The 27,275-nt window shown below is 37.0% G+C and overlaps 1 protein-coding gene across 1 annotated transcript in view; it reads left to right on the top strand.

Moving 5' to 3' along the window:
- The window catches only part of ALDH1L2 (aldehyde dehydrogenase 1 family member L2), a 30,817-nt gene that overhangs the window by 678 nt on the left and 2,864 nt on the right, over positions 1–27,275 (top strand). The window contains 21 exon segments of the mRNA XM_066550928.1: positions 5,150–5,291; positions 7,122–7,356; positions 10,928–11,093; positions 11,904–12,005; positions 12,565–12,654; positions 13,415–13,549; positions 13,950–14,075; positions 15,454–15,545; positions 16,366–16,513; positions 16,797–16,916; positions 18,528–18,655; positions 21,117–21,267; positions 21,993–22,063; positions 22,168–22,273; positions 22,627–22,714; positions 23,153–23,246; positions 23,515–23,611; positions 24,105–24,203; positions 24,917–25,082; positions 25,641–25,746; positions 26,721–26,920. Coding sequence (XP_066407025.1) covers positions 5,150–5,291; positions 7,122–7,356; positions 10,928–11,093; positions 11,904–12,005; positions 12,565–12,654; positions 13,415–13,549; positions 13,950–14,075; positions 15,454–15,545; positions 16,366–16,513; positions 16,797–16,916; positions 18,528–18,655; positions 21,117–21,267; positions 21,993–22,063; positions 22,168–22,273; positions 22,627–22,714; positions 23,153–23,246; positions 23,515–23,611; positions 24,105–24,203; positions 24,917–25,082; positions 25,641–25,746; positions 26,721–26,920 — 2,662 coding nt within the window.

The raw sequence follows: 27,275 nt of genomic DNA, 5'->3' as shown, positions 1-27,275 counted from the left end.
GCATGGTGGGCTGCTCAGGGTTGAAGTTGATGGCCTAAATTCCTCTGCACCCCATGGTTTAGTCTTTTACAGCTCTGAGCATTTGTTTCAAGCCATTTTCTTTGTGTCTGGTTACATATATAAACTGCAGGACTCCTGCAAGGAACCTCTCCCTGAAAGCCATGTCCAGTCCAAATTGTCCAGATGTGTATGCCTGGCTAGTTGAATGAGGCTCGGGGGATTTTTTTCTTCCCTAGAGATTGTTCACTGTTTTGTGTTTGGCTGCTCAGTTTTCTTTGAGGACAGCAATCCTCCAAAGGTATCTGCATGGAAGGCATTAGAAGAAGGAGATTTAACACAAGCCTTTTGGAAATGCAACCAGCAGTGCCAAAAAAAAAAGAATGAATGAACGATGGGAACACATTGCCCTGGATGTGTATGTAGATGGGGGCGGGGCTCTACTATAGGCTTCGATTTGCAGGCACTGGAATTCAGCACATGTATGGGGATCTCAGTAGAAATAAAGTTGCAGTACTGCTTTTCAAAAGAAGCATCTCTCTGTAATAATTTTAAAAAGATGTAACGTTCAATTTTTTTAGCTTTACTAAATTCTTATGCAAACTAAGTAAAATATTTTAATCTTTTTGATTAAAAGGTTTGTACCCAGAGTAGCAGTTACTAAATCTTCATTTTCAGGAAATTTATTTAGAAGCGATAACCAATTGAAGTTTAGATGCACATACAAAAGAGGCAGTAATAGAAAATTATTTTTATTTAAAAAAAAATTCTCCTCTGAAGAGATTTTTTAAGTTTAGACTCTTCTTAGAGAAGAAAATGTAGGTGTTGGATTTATCTCCCATTTCTAGAAAGTAGAACTTGACAAGAGAGTTACCAGTATTTGTCAGGCTGTCATCTAGGCAATACTTAATTCTATTTGTTAGTTTTATTTCTGTTTAAGTGTTTTGGAAGAAAAAGAGAACCAGAATGGAGTCAAACATTAAAATACTGTATAACTTTTAATGAGCTATTTTAAAATATATTCCAGTATGGTATCAAGAGATCATATGGACAGAATTTTTGATTACAGAAGATAAACCTAAATCTGCGCTTTTGTATTGAGGTGGTCAAACACATGTGAACTTTGAGACATGTTGAGCATTTAAGATAAGACTGCTTGTACAAACACTTATTGGATTTTATGCTTCTACCTCCTTTATCTTACTGTCTTCATTCAAATCATGAGTACTTGAGTCAAGGAAACATAATCACTGTTAATCTGTGTTATCCTATAAAAAAATATAAAGTTAAAGAAGAAATTATAGGTTCAGACAGTGAAAACAACAGAATTACAGTAGAGTGAAAACTGATTTCCTAAAATCTTGTATTTGGCAGCTCTGTCATAATAACTATATTACTCCATGATTAGTCATAAAAGAAGGGCCAGATCTCCCCAATTCACCTGAACTGCATTGTTTACTATAAATAGGAATTGGGTAATCTTACAAAAGTGCAGCAAAACATCCACTCTGATGCTACATGACCATTAACCTTCACAGGCATGGTTCATGCACATTACACGTTCATGGTCAACCAGCCAGCTGCAAAAGGAGTCTAGTATATCTCTTAACATCACTGTCAAAAACAATAGAAAGTTTAATCTCTGTGTATGTTAGTGATAATGATGGAGTATCTGTCTAGCACATTATTCAAAACCGAGATTGTTTTGGTGTTCTTTAACAGAATTTCTAAAGTTTCATGATGAATGCCAGCAGTGGCACTCTAGCCAAAATGTGCCATTTCTGTAAAACAGAAAACACCAAACTCTTTTTCTTCTCTGTGTCATCTTATAGAAATTTCCATTTTAATTGAGTGCTATGTCCACATTAAATTCTTCTACAGAATTTTCCCACTTCCACAGGTCTGACCCATTTTAGGTAAAAATGCTTAAGGAGAGTTTCCAAGAGAAGATATGAATGGCTATAACAGCTCATGCACTTGTTCCACTGTAATTTTTCAAATAAAACAAAAAACAAAGGACTGAACTTGTGGTCTGAGCATGCAAGCCCCTCCACACAGATATTTTTTTTCGCACACAGTTATCCACACAGATAACTTTTTTTTTTTTAACTCAGTAGAAATCCTGTTCATGGCTGACTTGTGGGTACCGTTCAGTGGAGAGAGAACTCAAGAATCACTGGTCACAGTTACCAGAACCATCTTGCCATTGAAACCAGTCAATTTGAGCTATCTTCTGGAAGTGTGAGGCAGCAAAGCTGATTTACTGCCAGAGTAATGTTTTTGTGCTCTACAGAATTTTCCACACTGCAATCTTCTCAGTCTTGCCAGTTTCAGTTTGGATATGGTGGGGTTTTTTATTTGTTATTCATCTGGGGACTACATTCTCTCTTTGCTTCTCACCATTTGTTGATTCAGTTCCACAACTAGCACAAATTAAATGTGTGGCTTCACTGAAAGTATGTTGATTTACAGCAGCTCATGATTTGGTACCGGAACTGCTATGCCACTCCATGTAATATGAGAATCAGATTTATTCACAAAGCAACATGAACTGAAAGTGTAGGAATAGAGGGTGCATATGTTATTAACACTTCATGAATAAACTCTTTGTGAAAAAGTAACTCTTAAAGTGGTGATAAATTTGGACTTAAAATTACAAGATTGTCCAAGTATCAGAAAAGCAGCAGAGTACAGAAGTGAATACTTTAACAGTGCTTTGAAAAGGTGTTTGGGTATATTTACAGAGGCAATTATATGACATGATTTTTTGTGATGGCAGAGGAGAAGATTCATTAGCTAAGAAGATCTCTTCCAGTCCTGTTCTTACTAAGAAATGTTAACAAAAGGGCAGAAGTAGAATAAGCAATTCTCATCTGGACTATTTTTAACATTTATTCAATATACTAGTTGGGCACTAGTTAGCACAGTACAGAAATCAGAGGATTTCATACCGTGTTAAACATGGTCAGTGATCCAGGAGGTTAATCTTTCTCCAATTTGCCTGGCTATAGTTAAAATACTTGGGAAAATCTAATAAGTGTTTTTTTTAGTGCAGCAACATTTCTGCTGTAACGACATCTGTCATAAAACATTGATAATGAGCACCACCTGCATCAGTTTGGCCTTGCTGGATAAGGATTGCAAGGATAAGTTGTAATTCAGAGCAAGGTCTTGTCTTTGTTAAGAACGAAATAGTGGAATATTTGAGCTATAGCTGCCAGCAATGCAATGTTGGTTAGTAATATTATTATCAGCAGTGTCACAGACATTTTTTGCCAGCCAGTTATAACAGTCTGATTTTGCAAGGGCCTGAGTTATGTCCATCTTTGCATCTTACTGCTTGTTTCTGCTGCAGTGGCACTTTACTATGCAGTTTCATTCTCGGGGAAAATATTGTTTCCAGTACAAATAATTATTTCCTATTGTTTTATATTAAAAAAAACCCTCACTTCAATATTCCTGTAATAGAACCTACCAATTTATAACTCCCTTTTCTAAAGCCAGCTGCACAACAAAAATGTAACCTGAAACCAGTAAAATACATCCATGATATGTCAGCTGTGAAATGAATTTCAGTGAATTGTGGTTTTAAGTAACCTGTTTTTCAGGACATTTCTCTTTGTCATATGATCTGATGGGCAGTGCAGACCATTTGTTATCCAATCAATAACCCACTCAGTCAAAGTATACTCATGTCCCAGCACCCTAAGGAAGAGGAGGGAGGAGATAAACATACAGGTGCCAACTTACAAGGAAAACAAATGTCAGTGGTTAAGACATTCATAGAGCACTTTGATTCCTCTAATGGGTCATAAGGAAAAAAAGAAGGCAAAGTCCAGTAGTGAAAAATGAAGTTAAGAACAAAGGCGGGAAGTGTGTGGATTTATTTCCTACCTTTCTATCAGGCCTCCTAAGAGGAGGGATCTGTATGGTTTGAGTCTAGGAACAGTTTGTGTCAGATTCAGCTTTGAGGAAGGTTAGTTTTCTGTTTATTCTGTGCGGACCTTTCCTTTTTAACCAGGTGTCATAGTCCATTTCTTTTTCAAAGGTTTCCAGTTTTTATTTTCCAAAAGCTGACTAAAAATGCAGTGCATATAGAGGCAGTTCCACCCTTCTGCCATGTTTCCATGCTCATTCCTGCTCCCCTGCTGGCCCTATGTTAGGATTCATGGCCATGCTATAAATTAGACCAGTGGAGAGATCCATTTATAAAAAAGCCGCATTTTTCATGTCGGTGCCTGCTCATTTCAGTAACCTAATGCAGTTCTTGCAGCTACAGCAGTACCAGTTCTGGGATAAATGAGGTGTTGGAGATGAGGGACTGGAGGTAGGGTGGGAGAGGAGAACAACTGCCACATGAATCTAAAAGGACTCAGAAGGAAAAAGTAGTTTTTTCAGGAAGCCATCACTTGAAAAACATAGCAATATCTGAAATTCTGATATAATTGTAGTGTTGTGATTCTATCATAAATTTTATAAATTATAATAAATTTAACTATCATAAATTTAAAAAAAAAAGTGGAGGTAGTTTCTTGCTCTGTGTGAAGAAGCTTAAATCCCAGTCCAGTGTACTGGGATCCAAATGCAGCAGGCAGTAGAAGTCCAGCAAGGGAACCTCACCTTTAGCACCTTTTTTTGCTTGTAGGCGTATCAAATGGATGATCATCACCTTTAACTTGGCAGGAACAGTGCAAGTTTGTCTTCTTTAGCCTATACATGTTAACCACAAATAATATACCTCTGTTTAATTACAGGGATTCAGAGGGCATGTTCTAGCCACATAAATTATGCCTACAAAAAGTGTTTTATGTATGTTTCAAAAAATGTGTTTTCATTTCTGGCTATAGATAAGATCATGGAGCCTCTCATAAGAAGCAGTGGCTGGTCTGTCTAATGAAAATTCTAAAAAAGCCATATAAACACCAGTGACAGTATCAGATGATACTTTCATGTGAAGTAGCTCTCTCTCTATGTTACCTGTCATTAATCTCAAAAATTTGATTATTGTTCCTTCAAAGGTGATTAGGTTAGAAAAACTATTCCAATTTAAATCAAACTGAAAATTGACAAAGAAAGAGCAAGACAGAAATGTAAGCAACAACATATTTTCTTTGCATTCTACAACATGTTTTGTTATAATTCTTTTTACCAGGCTTATCAACATAAGCTAAAGCTAGCCCTTATAGGTCAAAGTATTTTTGGACAAGAAGTTTATAACAAGCTGAGAAAAGAGGGACATAAGGTTGTGGGTGTATTCACCGTGCCTGACAAGAATGGACAAGCTGATCCTTTGGGTAAGTGTAACCTGAATCCAAATGTAAAAATTACAGGTGTACATAATTTTCCTTTTCATTAGAAGGTTATAGCTATATGGGAATGACTTGCATATATTGCCTTTGATCCACTAAATCCAGTACAAGACCTATCCTTTAACAAACACCAGTCCCAGAACCAGTTTAACCTTGTCCATTGTCAGTACTTTAGAAAAGCAACTTTTAAAGTAGTTTCTAAATATGCAGGGCTGTATATTAAGGTATTGGAAAACCAAAATTAATTTGGATATCTTATTTGAATGTACACCCTAGAAGTAATCATTCTGAACTAGAGCTGTATCTTACAGCAAATAGCTGCTGAGCCTATATTCAAGTGCAAATGTCTGTCACCTGCTTCTTTGTGCTGGCTGGGACACTCAAGGCAGTGAGCCAAGATTGTTTATCCCGGGCTTTCTGCCCTTTTTGACAAGCTTGTATGTGGCAGTGTACCTGCAGAGGCCATTTCTCTTCCATCTGGACTATGGAAAACATATTCAAAAGGTTGGAGGAGGCTTTGCTCTCCCTTTTTCCATTGTTGAGGTGCATAAGGATTTTCTAGGCTTACTAAAGAAAGAAGTTTTGCTTATTCAGTTTTGTACTCATTTTACATAGAACTCAGCATGGCAAAGAAGCTAATTTAGAACCATCTGAATTGTCACTTTTCTTTGATTTTTGTTTCAGTGACACAAGTTCAAAGACAGCGAGTTAATATGATTAGCAAATAAAAGTGCCAGAATGGAATGTACCTTTATGGAGAATCTGAAATCAAAACTGCATTCCATGAGCTGTTGCAATTCTCTCTTGGTTTGGTGGAGGGCTTTTTTGGTGGTTTTTGTTTTGGTTTGGTTTTTGATTAGGGTTTTGGTTTTTTTGTTGGGTTTTTTTTTTTTTTTTTTGGTATTGTCCTGACATGTTTTTACAGAACTCTCATGAGGGAAGAATCAAACGTAAGTTTTGCTTACTGGTGCTGTGGTGTTCACAGACTAGCATGTAATTCTCAACTCTACCTCATTAAAAGATTTAATCACACTTTGGAAGAATTAGAGAAGGCAACTATTAGCTTAGAAAACGAAAAATTGACTATCCAAGTCTGGTTGGATTACATTATATAAAAAGTTTATGTACAATATAGCATAACTTGTTTACATTATATAAATTATTCTTGTACAGTTGTTACACTAACAAATGCAACTAAGTAAATCTTCCAATCTTGCAATCATGTATTTATTTTTAACTAAACCCACAGGATTAATTTAGTCCAATCTTTCCTGATTGGGGGAAAAAAATGAAATTAAATTGCTAAATAACTTCACTTCTTTTTACTTTCAGATGACTCAAAAGCTTAAGTTTCAAGTGTTTCCTGAAGCTTTCTGTGCCCTCAGACAGCTACAGTCTTTGTTTTCTTAAAGTAACTTCAGTACACACTAACTTGCATGGAATAATATTTAAATAAGAATTTACTTAAGATTTTATCAACAGGCTAAAGATGTTTCAGATCAAGCTCAAGATCCAATTTCACAGACAAAAAAGAGAAAGTAAAGTTTGAGTATCTGTCTTTTCTGTTTCATTGGTACTTACTAGCCAAGTCATAAGAGTGAACAGAAAGTTGAGATTTATGTAAGATGTAGGAACGATAATCAAAGACAGAATTAATAAAATATATCCAAGCACAAAGGTTTTTAAACAGCATACAGAAGAGCACTCTGTGGTCACACAATTGATGACTCACTTCAGTTGTCATGTCATATGTCTCTGACTTGAATTTTTAACACAAAATGAAAAAAAAAAAATAATACTGTTCTTGTCTCTCAGCACTGGCAGCAGAGAAGGACGGTACTCCTGTTTTTAAGTTCCCCAAATGGAGAGCTAAAGGCAAGCCTATCCAGGAAGTAGTTGCAGCCTACAAATCAGTTGGAGCAGAGTTAAATGTCCTTCCATTCTGTACACAGTTTATCCCCATGGATGTTATTGACTGCCCAAAACATGGCTCTATTATTTACCATCCGTCCATCCTACCACGCCACCGAGGAGCTTCTGCAATCAACTGGTGAGTTCTGTGCATCAAAACCATGTGTTTGTCATGTTAGGGTGCTGGTCTGCACCTGTTAACTCTTGTAAATGCTGCAGTTCTCTTGACTTGCAAGCGCTCTGAAGGAACTTCTCTAGAGCAGCTGTCTATTTGGTACATGAACTGCACTTCATACCTGGCATTCATTATTATTTCCAATGTGAGCTCAGCTGTTATTCTGGGAGGATCAGTGGTGTGAGCTGTACATTCATATATTTTACTCACATGCATGAATCGACAGTCTGGAGTTTCCATAAGCAGAACACTGCTCTAGTGACTCATCCCCACAAACACTCGATAACTATCACAGGAATGTCTGATACAGACCCTAAGATGTCACAGAGTGGAAAGGAGAAGAGAGAGCCCACAAGAAAAAAACTTTATCTCACAAGATAGGCTCAAATCATCACCCTAAAAGAACTACACTGCAAAAATGGCCTCAATAGACTCAAATCTCACACTCTTGTGAAAACAGAAATGATATTATCATAGTTTCTAAATTCAGTAAGAAATTATCTAAATATGGAGAAACAATTTTAAAAGAATCTTACAGGCACCATGATGATTATCTGAATCCACAGTGTTGTGGATTCAAAGCAACAGCATACTTAGTTTTGTTTAATTTTAATCCTCCCCGGAAAAAGTACTAAACTGAAATACTTAAACAGAGGTGTTGAGGAGACTATTAGAGAGGTAAAGACTTCAAAAACTGTCAGTTGTGTCCAAGTGTGTAAAGTAACATAGCATAAACTCAGCAGAAAATAAGATTGAGATAGTCCAGAAAATTAATAAAGAACCAGCTTTTTAAGGACACAAAATGTAATACCAACAATTCCTCCAAATATGTTAAAGGTGGGAGGTATGTAAGTGGTAGAGATGTGGGATTTAACAAAGGTATTTTGTTAAATATAGGAAATCTGTATTGGTATTCAGGATGGAGGAGCTTAAGATGTTACTATCCTACAGTCCTTCTTTGTGTGGAATAAATCAAAACAATTCTTTTGAGCTGAACTGTGAGCAGATGACATTTTCGTGAACTGATGAAGGAATAAGAAACTCTTTGTCAGGACCACAGGACTTCAGCAAATTGGAAGTTGCAGATTTGCGATGACTGGCAACATTTCATTTTCTTAAGGTTATGTTGATGCGGGTGACTGGGAAATAGCAAAAGCAATACCAGTTTTAAAAAGGCTGAAAGAGAAAGCCAGGAAACTTTAGATCAATGACTCTGATTTAAATCTGTAATAAGGAATACATTTTCTATGCAAATGAGTAAATGTAATAATGTGAGACTAAGAAAATGAGAGGTCAAATTCAAAGTTAAGAAACATTACACAATGTGCACAAGGGAGAAACCCCCATGACTATATATAAGCAGTGTTAAAGTTAATTGTTATTACTCAGAAAAGGATTATTGTTACTCACCATGTAAGGATCCATTCATTCAAGAGTTGGACTCAATGGTCCTTCTGGGTCCCTTCCAACTCAAAATATTCTGTGATTCTGTGGTCTTAAATACTGTCTGCATCTCAGTTGGAACATGAACTAGCTAAGTTCAGAAAAGGCTAAGAAAGATGGTCAAGGGTATAGGACAGTTTTCACATGACTGGAGGCAAATGATGGAGTCTTCAGACTGGAAAAGAGGTCATCGGGAAGGACATACACTAGCTGAGCCATGGAAGACATGGAAAGATGAAAAAGGAATGATGGCTTATTCTAATCAAAAGTCAGAGAGCAGCCAGCAGACATCAAGTAGTAGAATTTTTCCAAATAAATGAGGTCCTTTTACTCCATGCAGTTTTTTATTAAATTGTGCAACCTCCTATCTAGAGAGCTCTAAAAGGATGCTTTTATAGAGGAGAAGTTCATCAAGATGTATTTCACAGGAAGGTGTAGACACAAACTCTCTTACAGGAAGTTCTTTCAGCAAGTGCAAAGATTTGCAGAAATGGAATGTATTACAGTGTTGTATCACTGTGTCTTGCTCTATTTTGCATATTCCTTCTGCAAAAGGAATCTATCTTCTCCTGCCCTTCTCAAGTAAAGGCCAGTGTCCCAAGACCTTTAAACTAAACTAGGATTTGGCCTTGACTGACTGTTCTTGTGTTTCACCCTCTCACCCCTTGCTCTAATCACTACTTTCACATATTGTGGCTACAGCCCTGGTGCTGATCAGACCCTTTATCCCCACAGTATAACCAAGAAAACCTTTGAGAATTAGACATGGCTAAACATAACTAGGTACAAACAAGGGCTCTGGGGTGCAGAGGGTTCCTCACTCACTTCCTTTACAGTCTCTTCCAGCTGCTGCCACTCTGTTATCAGCAGCCCTTTGTGGAGGGAGTTGGTGGACAGATGAGGGGACACACGATAGTTCTTACCTTGTCACCTATTCAGCATCAGAGACATTTCCTTATAAAACCTTCTTTTCCATGCTGAGGACATCCATTTCTCACTAGAGTACTCTTTTGGAATTTTTACGTAATAAAAACAAGAAGAAAAGCAGCTAAATATGTGAAAGATCTGATAAGGCTAGCCAAACTTCTATAAGCTTTCACTTCTGTTATACCTGCCAACTTCCCCAGTTGTCTTTGGAGTTTGTCCCTTGTTCATCCCATATGTACTTTTGTGTACTTCACTCATTTTAGTAATGCAGCTTTCACTGCTTATAATTAATAATGAATTTTTCTGTGTATAAGCCAGATCTCAGACAATCCTGTTACAACATGGGCTGCTGAGGGAATACTTACATGAGATATGTATTACTTAAAATAGCATTGAAGTTTGCATGCATACAAATGGCTGAAAACATGCAGGAAATATTTTTCTCACCATTTCTGGCTGCTCCCTTAAACACACTTCAGTCTGATTTTCCATTATTCTGAGACACGTGCCAAAGGACAGCTGTAAAATTTTAGGTGGCTGAAGCTCCCTATGGATGCAGAAGCAGACTCTGAGCTGAGGTAAATCAGCACAGGTCTAATGTAAGCATTGCTATGTTCATGCACAGCAGCTCAGAATCTGGCTGGAAAGCCTTAATTCCGTTAATAACTTTTCCTTGAACAGTTGCATATTTATCATTTTCAACTCTGAGTTTAACTCCTTTTCAGCTGTGTGACAAATGTACTTTCCTTGTTGACCTACAGATGAGCCATGAGGCTTAGCGAATTACAGTAAACAATCATGAATTATTAAGATAATATTCTGTTTGATGCTTCCATCTTTCAAATTCTGTTATAACTGTTGCATAGCTTTTGCTCTGTGTCTTACCATTAATAATACTTTAAAAGTAGTTATCACAGTGAACTATGTGAGACAGCCTGGGTTCACTTGCAGCATTTCCTATGTCACTTTGTGGGAACCATACATCAACAGTGGCAAAACTGTGGGTTCCTGGCTGTGAAGTGAGCAGTGAAAATATAGCAAAGATTGTTAGGATTTTCTTTTCTATCTTCCTGAAGAAAATGAATGTAAACATGAATGTAACATGCGAGTTGATATTCCGAACTACTTTAATTTTTTCTGTATTTACTGTAATTTTTATGCCTAGGACTTTAATTCAAGGAGATAAGAAAGCAGGATTTACTATTTTTTGGGCTGATGATGGTTTGGACACTGGACCAATACTTCTACAGCGAGAATGTGATGTTGGCCAAAATGATACCGTGGATGACCTGTATAACCGGTTTCTCTTCCCAGAAGGAATAAAGGCTATGGTATGTTTAACTGTACTAAATACCAGCTTTTTAAGAGGAAAAGGGCTTGAAAATAAAGGAAAAATAGACAAAATATTGGGAAGGCAGAGGTTGTGATACTCAGCCAAATCCTAGACTTCACTGGAGCTGTGCGGCTGCCCAACAGCTGAGGATATGACCTCAGAATATTTGTTGCTGACAGCAGGCAGACCATATTCTATTTCCACAGATGGCATGAAGTTGAATTTGTTTGGAATGTGGCTCTTTCCATACAAGACAAAATCTTTTAAAGGCTCAGCAACAGAAAAAAATTAGGTGTGAGATTTTTAAGAAAAAACGGCAGTGTGGTGTTTGGGGCTCAGAGTTCTGGTGGATTGGCTTTGGGTTTTCTATGTTTGTCATTTTTTGTATGTTTTTTAAGTGAATAAAAGAAAAGGCACAAAAAATACTCAGCATTGCTCCTTAGAGATTTTTTTTTCTCCCTTCATTTAAATGCAGAAAAATAACTTTTTGGAGAGAGAAAAAGGAAAAAGTTGAATGCATTCATACTGAGGCACATTTTTGTTCTGGAGAATTCAGACAGTGGCTCTGAGTTTGGTGTCTAGGTACTCCCATGAAATTCTGGAGGCTATTTCTTTTGTCAAAGAGACTCAAGGAAAAAACACACAGGTTTGTTCAGGGCAGCACTGGTCCCTTGGAGTTTGGAAATACTAGGTTTAAAAAATTCGAAACCAATTCACCTTGTGGCAGAAAGTCTAATGCTGTCATTCTGAAGTATGACTGAAGAAAAAAGGTGAACCAAGCTAACATTAAATCTACTTTTTCATGTAGGTGGAAGCTGTACATCTAATTGCTAATGGTAAGGCCCCTCGTATACCTCAGCCTGAAGAAGGGGCGACATATGAAGGGATCCAGAAAAAGGAAAATGCAGAGGTAGTGTGAAGTAACACCGTTTTTTTGTGCACAGTACTAGAAAAGTTATTAATTCAGATTACAGTAGCAGCAATATGAAGTTAATGTGAATTTTAACTGAGTTGTTTCCTTACCTCTTTTTCCTGGAATACCTCTTAGGATGCATATAATGGAGCCCTAGGTTAAGTTCCATTTTCCTTTCAGCAGCTACATGTATTTAGAAACTTGGTGTCCTATTTGGGATCATGTACAGGCAGCTAAGAGGCAGCTGCAATTTCAGTGGATTCTTAGTAAGCCACCACACTTGTGAATACAAAATCGAATCAAGATCACTCTCTTTGTTTGCCAACAGGCCATATGAAATTCTCTACCGAAATACATTTGGTTTTAGGAAAAAAAAGTTTTGGCACCTTTCCCTCTAGTGCCAAAAAATAACACCGGCCATATAAACAACAGATAAAAATATTAATTGAATTCCCATATGAGAATTATTTTATCTAAGCATCCCTACTGCATTAGATGATCTTATTTGTGTTTGGGAAGGTGTGGTGGTGCATCCTGGCATGTCTTGATTTCCTAGATCTCCTGGGACCAACCAGCAGCAGCTTTGCACAATTGGATTCGAGGGCATGATAAAGTTCCTGGAGCATGGACAACAATAAATGGACAGGTATGCTCTGAAAACCAGAAGAATATTCTTATCTATACTCCCTTTTTGACTCCTTTTTCTTATAAAATTAAAGATATCTGCATACCGGTGAATATAAATGTCTGTTACACTGGAGTAGCTCTAGTCTGATGACTTTATGTTTTGTGTGTATCTAGAACAGGGACCTAAAGAAATACGCAGAACACAGTAGTTAAGAGTTTTTTAAAGCAGAATTAATTTAATTTGAAGAAAGATAAGTACAATATATGAAAAAAAAAAGAGACATGGTACCAAGGTATGAAGAGTAGAACAAACTGTGCCAGTCATTTTGGGAAGCAGGTATGCATTACAGTATAATACAGCCCATGTAGAGTGGCCAACATCACAGTATGGACAGCAAAACGAAACACTGCGGGCTGCTGAAATAACAGGGTTTCATTTTAAGGAGATGTGGGCCTAGATAGTTTGCAAAAATAAATCTATGAAATTTTATAGAGTGAAGTGGTCCCTCATTCTGGGCATGCACTGTCAAAAGCTGCTCCCTTTCCTGCACTGGTTGCAGTATACACATTGCTACAGCTCAGCTGCTTTGCAGGTTTAGGCAATTTGCAAAGTTTTACTTGTTCTGAGTTGTAAAGATCTAGAAATGTTGTAATATGTTTTCCATATGTAGGTAATTATATTTTATTTCCATTATATTAAAGCTTCAAAACAGTATAAAAAAGTTGTTAAAACTTTACACACCTCTAACCTGTGTACTTTTAATTACATTTCTTTTTAGGTGGTTACTTTTTATGGCTCATCATTACTTGATGCTTCAGTGCCTGCTGGACAAGAGCTGACAATAAAAGGTGCTTCAAGACCAGGACTTGTGACAAAGAATGGTCTAGTTGTTTTTGGAAATGATGGGAAGATGGTAAGTGCTCAGTCTGGCAAACATAAACATGGATGGAATAGTTTTAGCAAGAAGGGCAAGTAGTGTGGAACTGTCAAGCTAAATAAATCCAGGTGCTAACGACTGACAGCTCATTCACTTGGAGTTTTATCAATCCTCTACCATCCTATAGAGAAGACATTCATGTTGTGCTTTTCACTCAATCCATAGTAATTTCCTATATGGAGTAAAATCTGTTTTTACTAGGAGAGAATTTAAAAGACAGGTACGAGTGGCCTGTGCTAAATTGCCTGCGTCATATCAGATTTCCTGGAAGCAATTTATTTCACTTTTTCAATCACTCTATTAATGCCTAAAAACTCTTCACCCAAGGATGTGCTACCTCCCAAACAATTTAAAATCATATCCTCTCATTTTTCAGGTACTAGTGAGAAATCTGCAGTTGGAGGATGGAAAAATGATCCCTGCATCTAAATACTTCTCTGCTGATGACACAACTGCCCTGGAACTTACAGAAGAGGAGAAAAAGATTGCAGAAGATATCAGAGTAATCCCCTAAACTGCTTCAGTGGGATATTATTCAGACAAAAGCATAACATACTTATTTTTGGCAAGGCATATATTTTGTTTAGTCATGCAAGTAAATTTTTGATAAAATGTACTCAAAGTATATTGGGGGTGAAGGTTTAGTTATTGATATTAATTCAAGTGGGGATTCACTGGTGTATTTGTCTCACTTTACGAAGTTTTCTTTCAGATACAGGTGATACAAAAACAGTCAGTGCAGGTAGTGGTAAATATCTACAAGTTATAAAGGTGGGATGAGGAACAACAGACTGAGCTTCACCTCATAGAAGTGAGGTTTTCAACACTGGCAGCCTCGGACAGTTCTTGGAATCTTTTTTTCACTGTGGTGTTCATCACTAGGATGTGCTCAGAATGGGCCTGTTGGACAAGCTCCAGGGAGTCTCAAAACAGCCTTCTAAAAGCAAAAGGCAGCAGTTTTCTCACTGTACCTGTCTGCACTTCTTCTGCCACAACCACACACAAGGGGCTGGCTGCCAGAGGGATGGGAACAGCTGGAGCAGAAAACTCTCATAGCCAGAGAGGAACTTTCCTACCCACTCCTGAAATCCATCCCTCTGTAATGTCAGGGGCTTAGCTGAAAGCCACATTTATCATTAAAGTTTTGTGCCGGAGCCAATGAATCATAGATGTCTTCCCTTGTGCTGATTCTGCAGCAGGGTTATTAACTTTTGGCACAGGTCAGGCAGCTTCATGTACTAATATTTTAAACCTCTGATTCAAGATTACCTTGAACCTGCTTGCCAGCAACCTAAATGCTGCCTGAAGCTATTGAATGACTGAGAAAATTATGAAAAGAAGTATGAACTGATCAGTTGATGACACTGCCTGCTAACTGTGAAACTAAGTTATAATTTATTGAAATATTACATTACCAGTTATTGAACTGTTTATTTCTCCATCTCATGCATGCAGCTTAAACTACTTCTCAGGCTTGGCCAGGTGCCTGAAATACCATCAATCCATTCATAAAGTGCCCCAGGCTGTCAATGCCTATACTGATGACACATTCTGTAATGCAATAGGAACTTATTATTTGGAGGATAAAGCATCTTTTAAAAATGGGCCTGAAAAGTTTTAGCATTACACCATTCAGGTTTCTTGCCTGACTGGGTAAAATTACCATGGACAAAATACTATATTTTGATCATCTAATTGTACTGAAAAATTTCTTGTCTGACATCATGTCTCTAGACTGTTTTAGACCCTCTTAAAATAACTTCATGTTTTAGAAACCTTTGAAATAATATATGTTGTAAGTACTAATACTTTGGAAAATACAGTTGGATAAATACTTTCTGCTATTAGATGATTATTCATTATTGCCTCTGTATTATTAGGCTATTTGGAAGAGAATTTTAAGCAATGTTGCTGTGATTGAGGACTCCACAGACTTCTTCAAATCTGGTGCATCGTCTATGCATGTTGTCAGGTAGGAATATTCAAAATAAGAAAATTGCAAAGCCAAAGTTAATGAAAAAAGTTGTCATGGTGCATTTAAATCAGTGGTGTTAAAAAACCTAATCCCTCTATGTTTTCCAATAACCTTAATATTCCCTTTCTTACCTTGGAAGCATGTGCAGTTCTTCTCCCTAAGTTATGAGATATTGCTGTAATCCTGCTCTTTCCACTGAAGGAAAATTCCCCTAAACTTCAGGAACATCACGCCCAGGGGAGCATGGTGATGCTCAAACCTGTCTGTGTGCAGCCACAGGTATCACCAGACCAGAGGACTGACTGGGAACCTGAGCAAAGACCTCCCCAGAGGGAAAGAGAAACCTTTCACAGAAAGAATTGAGCCCATGCTTAAAGATGCACTGAGTTTGTCATGGCTTGGGTCACCTTGTTTGCCTTCTTTTTGCAGCACAGACCATAATATAAAACCAGCATTTTTAAACAAACTGATTATTGTGCTGGTTACCTACCAAGCTCAAAGTCCTCCATATTTTGGTTGGAGTAGTCCCAAATATTATTTTCCAATGGCATATCAATATTTTCTAGTAATTGATTTTCAAAAGTTTTATTGAGAGTATTCCAGAAATGACATTTTCTTTTTCATAGCATCCACAATTAAACCAACAGATTTCAGGAAAGTGCACCATTTCTGTGCCCTTGTCAGAGAAACACACACACATATTCACATGTATGCAAACTGAGGCCCAGTTTTGATCCCTTTTGCCCTTCTAATGATTCAATTATCTGGAGAATTCTTTAATTTTTAATTAAACTTACTCCTTCTTCAAAATCTTTAGAATGCTAGAAGAGATCAAACAGAAACATTGTGGACTGCAGCTACAGAATGAAGATGTGTATATGGCCACTAAGTTTGCAGACTTTATTCAGATGGCTGTCAGAAGACTCAGAGGAGAAGACAAAGAAGAAGAGTTAGTCATTGATTATGTAAGGCCTTTAATTTTGCGTCATTGCTTAATCTTTCCTGGGTTTTAGGGGAGGGCAGACAATGCATTTTATTAGACTGCTTGATGCAGTAGGAAAGCAAACTACTTGGTTATACAAACTTCTATATATTTGTATCTGGTTTCCATTACATTTTACTTCTAACAGCCACATATATAGGCTAAAATGTGTCTGGATATTGGCTGCAGATATCAAAAGCTTGTTAAGCTACATTAAAATTTTAGTTATTATAATTTTAAAATAATTTGGTTTTTATTTCACCCAGGTTTCAAAAAATATAAACAACATGACTGTGAATATGCCATACCAATGTTTCATAAATGGGAAATTTATAGATGCTGATGATGGAAAAACATATGACACTGTAAATCCAGCAGATGGATCAGTAAGTAATTTCTAAATATGATCAATGCCAGTTTATTTTATTGGTATTGCCTATTAAAAAGCTGAAACATCACCTGAATATTGCTAATTCTAAAACTTAAATTTTAAAACTTTAATTTTAAAGTATAATAAATTAAACAACCTCCTGAAATAATTTCAAATTTCAGTTTACTTTACATTTTGCGTATTCTTCAATTTTTCCCATTTGAGTCAAGCTGCAAAGCAAAAATAACCTACTTCTACTTCAATTATTACATCACTTTTCACACCCAGCTGAATATTTTACCTTGATTTCATTCTTGTTTAGCTTTGCAAACAGAAATTGATGGAGTTTATTTGTTGAAGAAGTGTTTCTTTTAGGATGTTTTTAGGATATTTGGTATATTTCTGTTGGTAATCAACTTCTTTCTTTTTTCACTTTTTTAATAAATCTGATACCTTAGGGTAATTTTGACACTAAAATGTCCCTTTAAATTCCCAGTAAGAAAAATAACTTTTCAATAGGAAAATACATACTTTTGCTCTTTAGTCCTGAACTACCCAATATTGGTTGAGCAAATCATAACAGTGAATTATATGTAAGAGAAGTGATTCTGATGTTCATGTAGTTGCCATTTAATTCTGAAGTAAATGAAGTCTCCTGAAATCAATGACAAAAATTTCACTATTATTAGAGGCCAGACTCTGATACTTTTCCTGAAACTCATTATAGAATGGAATGAAAGTCAAAACCATTCTGTGTTAGGATTTAAAATGTGTGTATTTAGAACACAATCATCATAAACTACTGTGTGTTTATGGTGGTTTATGATAACAGAAGCTCCATTCCTTAGAAATGGAACATGTGGGAGTTGTTTTAGCATGTTGAGATATTAGATTGTGATACCACACAAAAAGACTTTCAGCTTTTGTTGGAAGTGTAAAATCAATACCACATTGGTTTTATATATGGAAAGAGAGGGTGAGATCCAGTGGGACAATATAGTATAAGCAGGGCAACCCTGATGAAGGGAAGAAATGACAAGGAGGACTTCATTGATATCAGAAGGCTAATTAATTACTTTATTATACTATATTACATCTAAACTGAATCTGCACCAGCACTCAACTCAACTGAACAGAATCTTGTCCCTGTCTGCTGACTGACAGTCTGGACATGCACTTGGCCCTGATAGGCCAATGAAACAAAACACTATCACTTTGAGTAAACAATCTCCATATTGCATTCTACTTTTGCACAAACACAGGCCCAGCAAATGAGATAAGAATTGTTTCTTCTTTCTCTGAGGTTCCTCGCTACAATTCCCAGAAAATATCCTTGGGAAGGTGTGCCTTGCTTTTCTCTGTGAGGAGAAACGTGGCCACAGGACAATGCACCTTACTTTGAAGAAAAAGAAAGATTAAGGAATCTGTCTCCCTGCAGTGTCCTCCAAATTTTGCCACCTCAATTGTGTCTAAACCTTTTGCAGCCCACGTGGCTTGCCCATGACAACTGTCACAGATGAGGATATTAAGTATTTGCTTATACCCAGTCTAGAAGTTTGGGAGGAAGGAGTAACATTCTGTATCCCAATATTTCTTTTTGAGCTAACACAATGCTACCTTTGCACAGGTAATAGCCAGTGTATCTTCTGCCTCTGTGGCTGATGTTGACAAGGCAGTGGCAGCAGCGAAGGAGGCTTTTGAAAATGGTGAATGGGGGAGGATGAATGCGAGGGAAAGAGGGCGACTCATGTACAGGTATGTACAAGACAGCTTGCATTTGTTTCATTTCCTCAAATCTTGTTTTGTTTCTCTGAAGAATTGTTGTATACATTTTCTGAAGGCGATGGATGTTCATAACTCCACTGTCAGAGGATCCAGACTAGCCATCTTTTCACCCCCTGATTGATTTCAGTGCAGCAGCCTCAGCTCTTAGCCTGCCAACCTTTCTTGTGTCAGAGAAGAACTTGTGGTCTCTCACTGCTGCCAACCTTTCATTATTATTTATGAATGGAAGCAAAGAATTTGAGCAAAATATATTTTAAATACTTGATGTCTTCATTTAATCTACATGAGTTTCATTGCAAAGATTGAGAATTCCCTTGTAAACCCCCATCCTTCCATATAAATGAGGCTAAGCTTTAAAAACCGTCTGTGTGAGTTAGGCAGGCAGAGATTTGACCTTGCTAAGCCTGCCTGCATGTGCACTCCATACAGTAAATATACACCTTCATTGCCACTAATTTTGAAGTAGACTGTAACTGATGCTAGATTTTTCCAGGATCACATGCCAGCAGCTGGCTAAAGAGCCACTGTAGGAGATGTGTTATGGTCTGCAGAGAAAGAACTGTCCTGTGCAGGAATTTTCTAAGCTAATTCAAACATTTACCTGAGATACTTCTATCTCTTTTTTGTATCTGTCTCACTGTGTCTAGTTAATGCCTGGTTCTTATTTTTGGCCGTGTTGCTGTTGGTTCAGAAGATAAGCAGAGGTTTTGTTGAATTAATGCTATTTTAATGGTGAGCTTTGATTCTTGAAGGGGTAGAGGTGATCTTAGAAAGATGGCAATGCTGATTAGATAGTGTGAGCATGACACAGGAGGCAGCTAATAAAATCCCAAGTATTATAGATTCTCCATATGCAGTACGATGCTTCTCCCAAAGCAGAGGGAGAACACTGTCTTGCAAACTTCAGGTGACTAGAAGCATCAGAGCTTCCCTATAAAGAAAACCTCTTTTGTGGGCTATATAAAAAACTTTCAATGCTTTTTCAGGTCTAAACATGCAAATGAATGAGCAGATATGAGTAAAGAAGCTACTTTTTCAGGTTGCTTCTCCTGAAAAAATGCCACATGTTTTATAAGACATTGCAGGAATCTTAGCAAAAAAAGAATGAAAGCAAAGTGAAACATTCTTATCTTATTAACTATGTGACCAGGCCATGGAAAAATGCCTGCAGGACTCTTGCAAAGTTAGTAGTCATCACAAGAGAAAATGGGCAAGTCAGAGCTGAACATTAAATACTTATGTTTTTCACAAGTGTGCACATATTCAAGGCATGCATAAACTTGTGTTTAATTTGTATCAGGAATGTAGAGTACTTGAGAGACAAAGTTAACTCTGACCTAAAGAGAAAATTTTAAGGTGTGAAAACTCCTGCTCTGTTTTAGACTTGGAAGATTTGCAAGAATAGCTATATTAGGTATAGAAAAATACAGTTCCCTTACACTGGGCTGGTTATCCCTGGATTAAAAGCTTTGCTTAGGGAACTCATTCTTTAGGATAAAACACCAGAGTGTTTATGTTGCAAACCATTCCCAGTGGATAAAAGCTATCTCTGGACCACCTTAATTGAAATAAGGCCCCTTGTTCTCAGGCCTCTGTTCAAACTGGAGATTTTGAGTGCTGAACCAAAGAGAATGTGTGTGCCATTAAAGCTCCTAGCTCTGCTGCTTTGTCTTAAGGAATCATTAATAGAAAATATTAAGCACACTTTATATGGAACCTTCTCCTTTGTCCCTCACATGCCCAAATCCATTCTCTTACACAACACTGCCAATGCCGTGACCTGTATCTGGGTCTCCAAGATACACTTAAAAGAGGTACTAAAAGAACATTTTCCCTCAGCTATGCAAATGCTTTAAATGGTCAGAATTTACATAATGGAAAAATTTCACAAGTTTCACACCCAGTTTTGAATACTCTTTACAGGATCAAAAATGCACTTTTCTTAAGCTCTTAAAATTACGTGGGAGCACTGATTATATATCTGAGTACCAAATCTCAGAGGGAAGTTGAAGAAAAACATTAATGCATGTGAGACAATGTGGAGGACTGAACGTGAAAATTCTTTGATGCAAACAGACCTGAACAGGGGACACTAAACTAACAGTAGTGCCTCATAAGTACAGGTATCAATCTGTGCAGATGTATTTTTGAGACACTGATAGTTATTATCAATTTAGTAATACTTACTACGGTCTTACTTACACCTTAAGTGAGTTTGCACAGTTCATGTTTTCATTCAGTCTCTACTACAGCCAATGTGAAGACATTTGCAGAGTAATGGGCAATTGTTCAATCCTTCACTGATATTAAGGGCGGTGCCTCCACCTCCAAATGTAGTGGCAATGCTATTTTGATTATGCTTCTCTGCCACACCTAATATAATTTTAGATGTCATTTCCTATAATGCAGATTTTTAACATTTTTATTAAAGACTTGCAGATCTGATGGAAGAACATCAAGAGGAGTTAGCGACAATAGAGTCTATTGACTCAGGAGCTGTCTACACTTTAGCTCTGAAGACTCATATTGGAATGTCTGTGCAAACATTCAGATACTTTGCTGGATGGTGTGACAAAATTCAGGCAAGTGAATATGTAAAGGAAATGATCAATGGCAGTGCTTCTCTACACTTCTTTTTTGTTGTTATTCTTCTGAAACAGTGCCAAAAATTAGTAAAAGGAAAAATTTACTGAGGAATCAAAAACTAAAGCAAAATTAGAATTTTACCTAGAATGGGTCGCTCTGTCAATACAAAAGGAAAGTCCACCTCCATCTGGAGAATATGGATTTAGACTGTGGCTCTAAATAGTGAAGAAATCAGCTGAGGTGTCACAGTGGATATACTTGCTTGGTCAGCTCTTGGTTATTCATGAAGCAGAATGTCACTGTGCTTATTAAGCAGGTAAGTGCAGAGACTTGAGCTTTGCTGCAGTCTGACCAAGGCTGGTGAGTTTGCTTGATGGCAGAACGTGTGGCACACGTTCAAGAACATTTCTTCCAGTATCTTTGAGACCAATCAAGAATATCATCCAGCTTTTTTTTTGTTCATCAGACCCTTGATTTATGTTCTCCCATACTTTTTTTTAATCTGTGCTGTTATTTCACCCAGCTGACAATCAGGACTCGATTACAATATCTACAATAGGAAATCATACAGTAGAAGCAGCTGTTCCCCTTTCCCTCATGCAAAAATGCTTGTGGTTTTGAAGCCTACTCTGTAGCTTTCTGAAACATACTTACATGGCAAATATATTTGTAATAAAAGTTATAAATCAATATGAAGATTTGTCCCTCCTTCGTCTTTTAGGGTGCTACAATTCCAATTAACCAGGCCCGGCCAAACCATAATCTAACATTCACCAAGAAAGAACCAATTGGGTGAGTGTCACTTTTTCTTCTTAGTGACAGATTTGACATGCAGAAAAGCCATTGAAAAGCTGCCATCAAATATGTAATCTTTCCCTGTTTTTCTCTACCTGAAGTGTCTGTGCAATTATTATCCCCTGGAATTACCCACTGATGATGCTTGCCTGGAAGAGCGCAGCATGCTTGGCTGCAGGCAATACCCTTGTACTCAAACCAGCTCAGGTAAGAACAAAAAGAAATATACAGATGGCCCAGATGCCCCTGTTCAGGCAGAATGATTTAGGCAATATAGCAGATTTCACTCACAGATTGATCTGTCATGTGTTGACTGTGTCATATATTTGAAAGTGCATTTGTAATAATACAAACTGCCATGGTGATAAAAAGTATTGATTGACTCCAATTCTGCTCTGATGCTAATCTCATTTTCAAGAATTAATTATTTTCCATAAGCCATCACTTCTAATATGCCAATACAGGTGAATATTATATCAAAACTAAGATGCATTGAATGTAAAAGGTATCATCATGCATTTGATTAAGACAGGAGACCTAATCTAAATGTTTCTACTTAGGTCACACCTCTGACTTCCTTGAAGTTTGCAGAACTCTCAGCTAAAGCTGGATTTCCTAAGGGCGTTATAAATATTCTGCCTGGTTCAGGTAAAACTTGAACTCATTATTTTTCTGGGAGAGGTCATGCTAAAACTGGTGAAATTCTTCACCTTTTTGAAGCTCTATTACATAGGTCTTTTCACAGGTACTAGGCTTGCATCTTTTCATGCAGTGATTTCATATGTTTCCAGAAGAGAATTGGAAAAATCTGGCTTTAGTTAGTGGTAGGAGCTGTCAGCCTACACCCTTTACAAGTTCACACAATTGACATAAACACTCTGGAAAAGAATGTATTACAGAGAAACCTGTTCACCTAATTGTGAAGCTTATTCATAGTCATAGGAATAAAGTTGCAAATATAAATAGAAATGTGATACTGTATTTGATTGTGGTGTAAGCTCCTTCTCAGCAGCTCCAGTGCTGCTGCTGGAATAGTAAAAATTGTCCATGTACCATCCAGTTACACTGCTTTCCTCACTCTGATAGGTGGCTTAGTGGGACAGCACCTCTCTGAACATCCAGATGTTCGCAAAGTTGGATTCACTGGTTCAACACCAACTGGTAAACAGATCATGAAGAGGTACTCTCAGCAAATGAATCATAAATAAACCCTACTTAGTCTGGTTCTGAAGTACCTTACTAGATATGCTGTGCATGTAGCAGTAATGAAAAAGCATAACTGTATATGGTTGTTTACCCCTATGTAGAATTCTGTTAAGTCACTACTGGACAGTAGAGGTTTATACATTTTCACTAGTTATGATTCAAAGGAAATAATTGAAAAATATATTAAAAATTGGGTTTATATTACTATTTTGGGTTTATATTACTATTTTTATTTTTTACAGTGCAGCTGCTAACCTGAAGAAAGTTTCTCTGGAACTTGGTGGCAAATCACCATTGATCATATTCAGTGACTGTGAACTTGACAGAGCTGTAAAAATGGTAATGTTACTTTGAAGTAAAATTTATTCAAAGCCTTTGTGTACATCCTCACAGTACTGCCATATTCTTCTTGACTTGACAAAAAAAATACCAGGGATCCTTTACATGAAAAACCTTGAGATCTGTTAGAAAACAGTCATATTTCTTTATGCTAGCACAATTTAACTGTCCATGCTGCCCCAAAAAGGCAATACTACAAGAAATATACATTATCAATTACAACAAAACAAAGAATTGAGCTCCGTATTGCCATATAGTTTTTAGTTCATCAATCGATCAATCAATCAATCATGCATCAATTATCAATCATAATAATTCACCTTCCCTACCAGCCATATTGTGTTCAAAGTTCATAAATAAGATGTTGCATTGGTAATATCCTTTAACATAAAGCATTAAGCCTCTGGGGTCACAAACACTGCATACAACCTAAGGGAACAGAATGGAGACTGAACAAAATGCATATAAATATTTATGGTTTTTTCCTGATCAGGGTATGGGAGCAGTGTATTTCAACAAAGGAGAAAACTGCATTGCAGCTGGCAGGCTGTTTGTGGAAGAATCAATTCATGATGAGTTTGTTAGAAAAGTGGTAAGATATTCAAGGACTAAAGTTTAAGCATATGTTTTACTGTGGCAGAAGGATCCACTAGTTTTATACACACTTGTGTTTCTTATTTTCAATGACCCATTTTCTCATTATTGCTTATGATAGACAGTGATGCTTCTCAGGGACCTCTTACATGGTTAAAAGGAAGCATTGAAGGGAGATATTTGTACCAGTAATACACAGATAAGTGGCAGTACCTTCAGTGAAAGTTCATATTTGACTAGAAAAATAAGATTACAAATAATTACTGAACTCAGGTCAATGTGATTGAAGAAGGCTTCTGTAAAGTCAAAAAAAGGAATATAGGAAGCATAGCTAGAATAATACAAAGGTCGCTATTAAAAAATGCAATAGTCGCCATGTTGTGGCACTGGAGAATTCATTTATTTTGCTTAAGAACAGGAAATGTCTGTCCTAAGTCATTTACCACTGGTAAAAGTTAACATTTTACATACCTATCTTAATAGCAGAAGATAATACACACATGAACAAAGCATCAAAAACTTTAGGAAGTTATTAGAGATTATGAAACAAAAGACAAAGCCTAATTATAAAAAGGGAAAAGCATTATATCTAGGAATCCAGTATTTTCTTAGATTCCATCTTCCTAGCACCAAAGACAGCATTCCTAATTTCTGGTCACTTTAACAATATTGCTGTGTTATGTAACTTCATTTTAATTGGGTAACCCATAGGTTGAAGAAATAAAAAAGATGAAAATTGGCGACCCGCTTGACAGATCTACAGATCATGGTCCACAAAATCACAAGGCACATTTGGAAAAGCTGCTGCAATACTGTGAAACTGGAGTAAAAGAAGGAGCCACTCTAGTGTATGGAGGAAGACAAGTACGTAGACCAGGTAAAAGGCTTTCCAGAGATATTTAGAACTTCTACACTTTATACAAGAGCGGTCACGATTGTCTCAGCTGTATTTTGTGGAGTTGCAGTATTGTGGGAACAGTACCAGGTAAGCCCATGATACTACAGAGCTTTCAAATCTCATATTATGAGAAGCTGTGCAAATAAAGTATGAGATCTTTATTTAGATCTTACAATCCATCTTCTTGTCGAGTAGCAAGAAAAACAGTGGCCTCTGTGATTTGCCTTAACCTTGTCTTCCTGCTGTCAGATAACAGGGTCTTCCCCCAAGAAGTCACCTGGGCTGTGGCACGCAGACCTCCCAGCCTGGCAGGGAACAGCACACGTTATCACTGATGTAGAGGCTGTTCTTTTACCCTTTTGTCTGCTATTTCTCTTGAAGTGCATGCATTTCCATTCATACTTCATTTGTAATTATTTTCTGTTTCAAGTTGCAAGTTATTTATGACCTCAAAGCATGGGACAGAAATGGCCTGGACAACAGCAAACCCTTAAGCACTTTTACCATGCTCAAAACCATGCTCTATCCTCTCTTTAGGTTTCTTCATGGAACCCACTGTATTCACAGATGTTGAAGACCATATGTATATTGCCCAGGAAGAATCCTTTGGTCCTGTGATGGTCATCTCTAAATTTAAAAATGGGTATGTTCTCGTCTGGTTACTGTATTTTCACCCAAAGTGAAGAAGTAACAGCATACACAGTAGTTTGTAAAATCTTGTTAGACCAATCTGAATACCTAGTATTTAGTGAAACGTTTTAGTGAAATTTGAGTGGTAATTGCAACAGCTTGATAAAATTACAAAATGTGTATTTTTCCCAGTGGAATTACTTATTTTTCCTGTTATAGAAGACTGCAGTGTTGTGTATTGTGTAACACTGGCACATTACTGTTGCAAATGAAAATTCCTCTATATATTTTGTAAATTGTATTTTCTAATCTCTTTCATTCTGGATCATAAGAATTATTTAGCATACAGATGAGATTAAAACACTACATAGAAACTTCACATAAATATTTCCATCAGGTTTCATCTTCTGCAGTTTGATAATAAAGTTAAGAACCGGCCATGTAGATAACCTTTCACATCCATAAATTCTGTAGTCTTAAGGAACTGCATTGAATTTTTTAAAGTTTTAAACTACTATTGATTTTTGAAGCTGTATGGAGATGAGATGCAGACAGAAAATAGCACTCTGGAAATAGTCTGAAAAGTTATGTCTTGATAGCAGTTTAAATTCCAGCTTTTATTCTGCATTAACTTGTAAAGATGGACACAATTTTAGCAAACTGATTGATCATCTGCTTTACCAGGCATTTTTGTATTGCTCTAATTCCCAAGTTGTACAGTAGCAACATTTCCCAAGGCATTTCTCAGTGTAGATATTAACCTTTGAAAAGTGAAGTTACGAGCTTCATGACCTTGAAACAAGGGTGTGAACTGCCATGGATCTGTCAGATTGACACACAGATCTGTCCTTAATAAGTCATCTTTTAAAAAGCTCACTGGAGAAGAAAGGCCATGGGAAAAATTGCTTCAATGACACTGAAGGTAGAAGGTTGCTAACACTTGTTTATTTTACCTAGTTGCAATTAAATAATTTATTTCCCCCACAGGGATGTTGATGGAGTATTGCAACGGGCAAATGCCACAGAATATGGCTTAGCTTCAGGAGTTTTCACAAAAGACATAAACAAAGCTCTCTACATCAGTGAAAAGCTAGAAGCTGGGACAGTTTTTATTAACACTTACAACAAAACTGACGTGGCAGCGCCATTTGGTGGATTTAAACTGTCTGGCTTTGGGAAAGATTTAGGTAAGTTGTCCCCTTCCCTCATTTATTGTCTCAGAGTCCTAATCAATGAAAGAATTACAATCCTTAACCCAATTCCTCTCCCTCCCTAAATATTCCCACTTCAATACCTCCCATTCATCATTTCCTGTACATTTGTTAAATAACACAGAATATTCCTCTCCAACTGCTCTGAGAGCAAACAAATAAATTACAGCTTTTAGAGCTCTGTACAGGCTACAAAAGGCTGTCAAGTAACAATGGTATTGGCCAAAATATTAGTTCCTTCAGAGAGAATGCTAATTTAGGTTTCTCGTCTAGGTAAGAGCATGGGAAACTTTTTATAGCTTAAAATGTCACCAAAATTTGTCAACAGACT

This window comes from Molothrus aeneus, chromosome 5 (genome assembly GCF_037042795.1).
Source record: "Molothrus aeneus isolate 106 chromosome 5, BPBGC_Maene_1.0, whole genome shotgun sequence".
Lineage (NCBI taxonomy): Eukaryota > Metazoa > Chordata > Aves > Passeriformes > Icteridae > Molothrus > Molothrus aeneus.
This window is presented reverse-complemented; position numbering and strand designations above follow the sequence as displayed.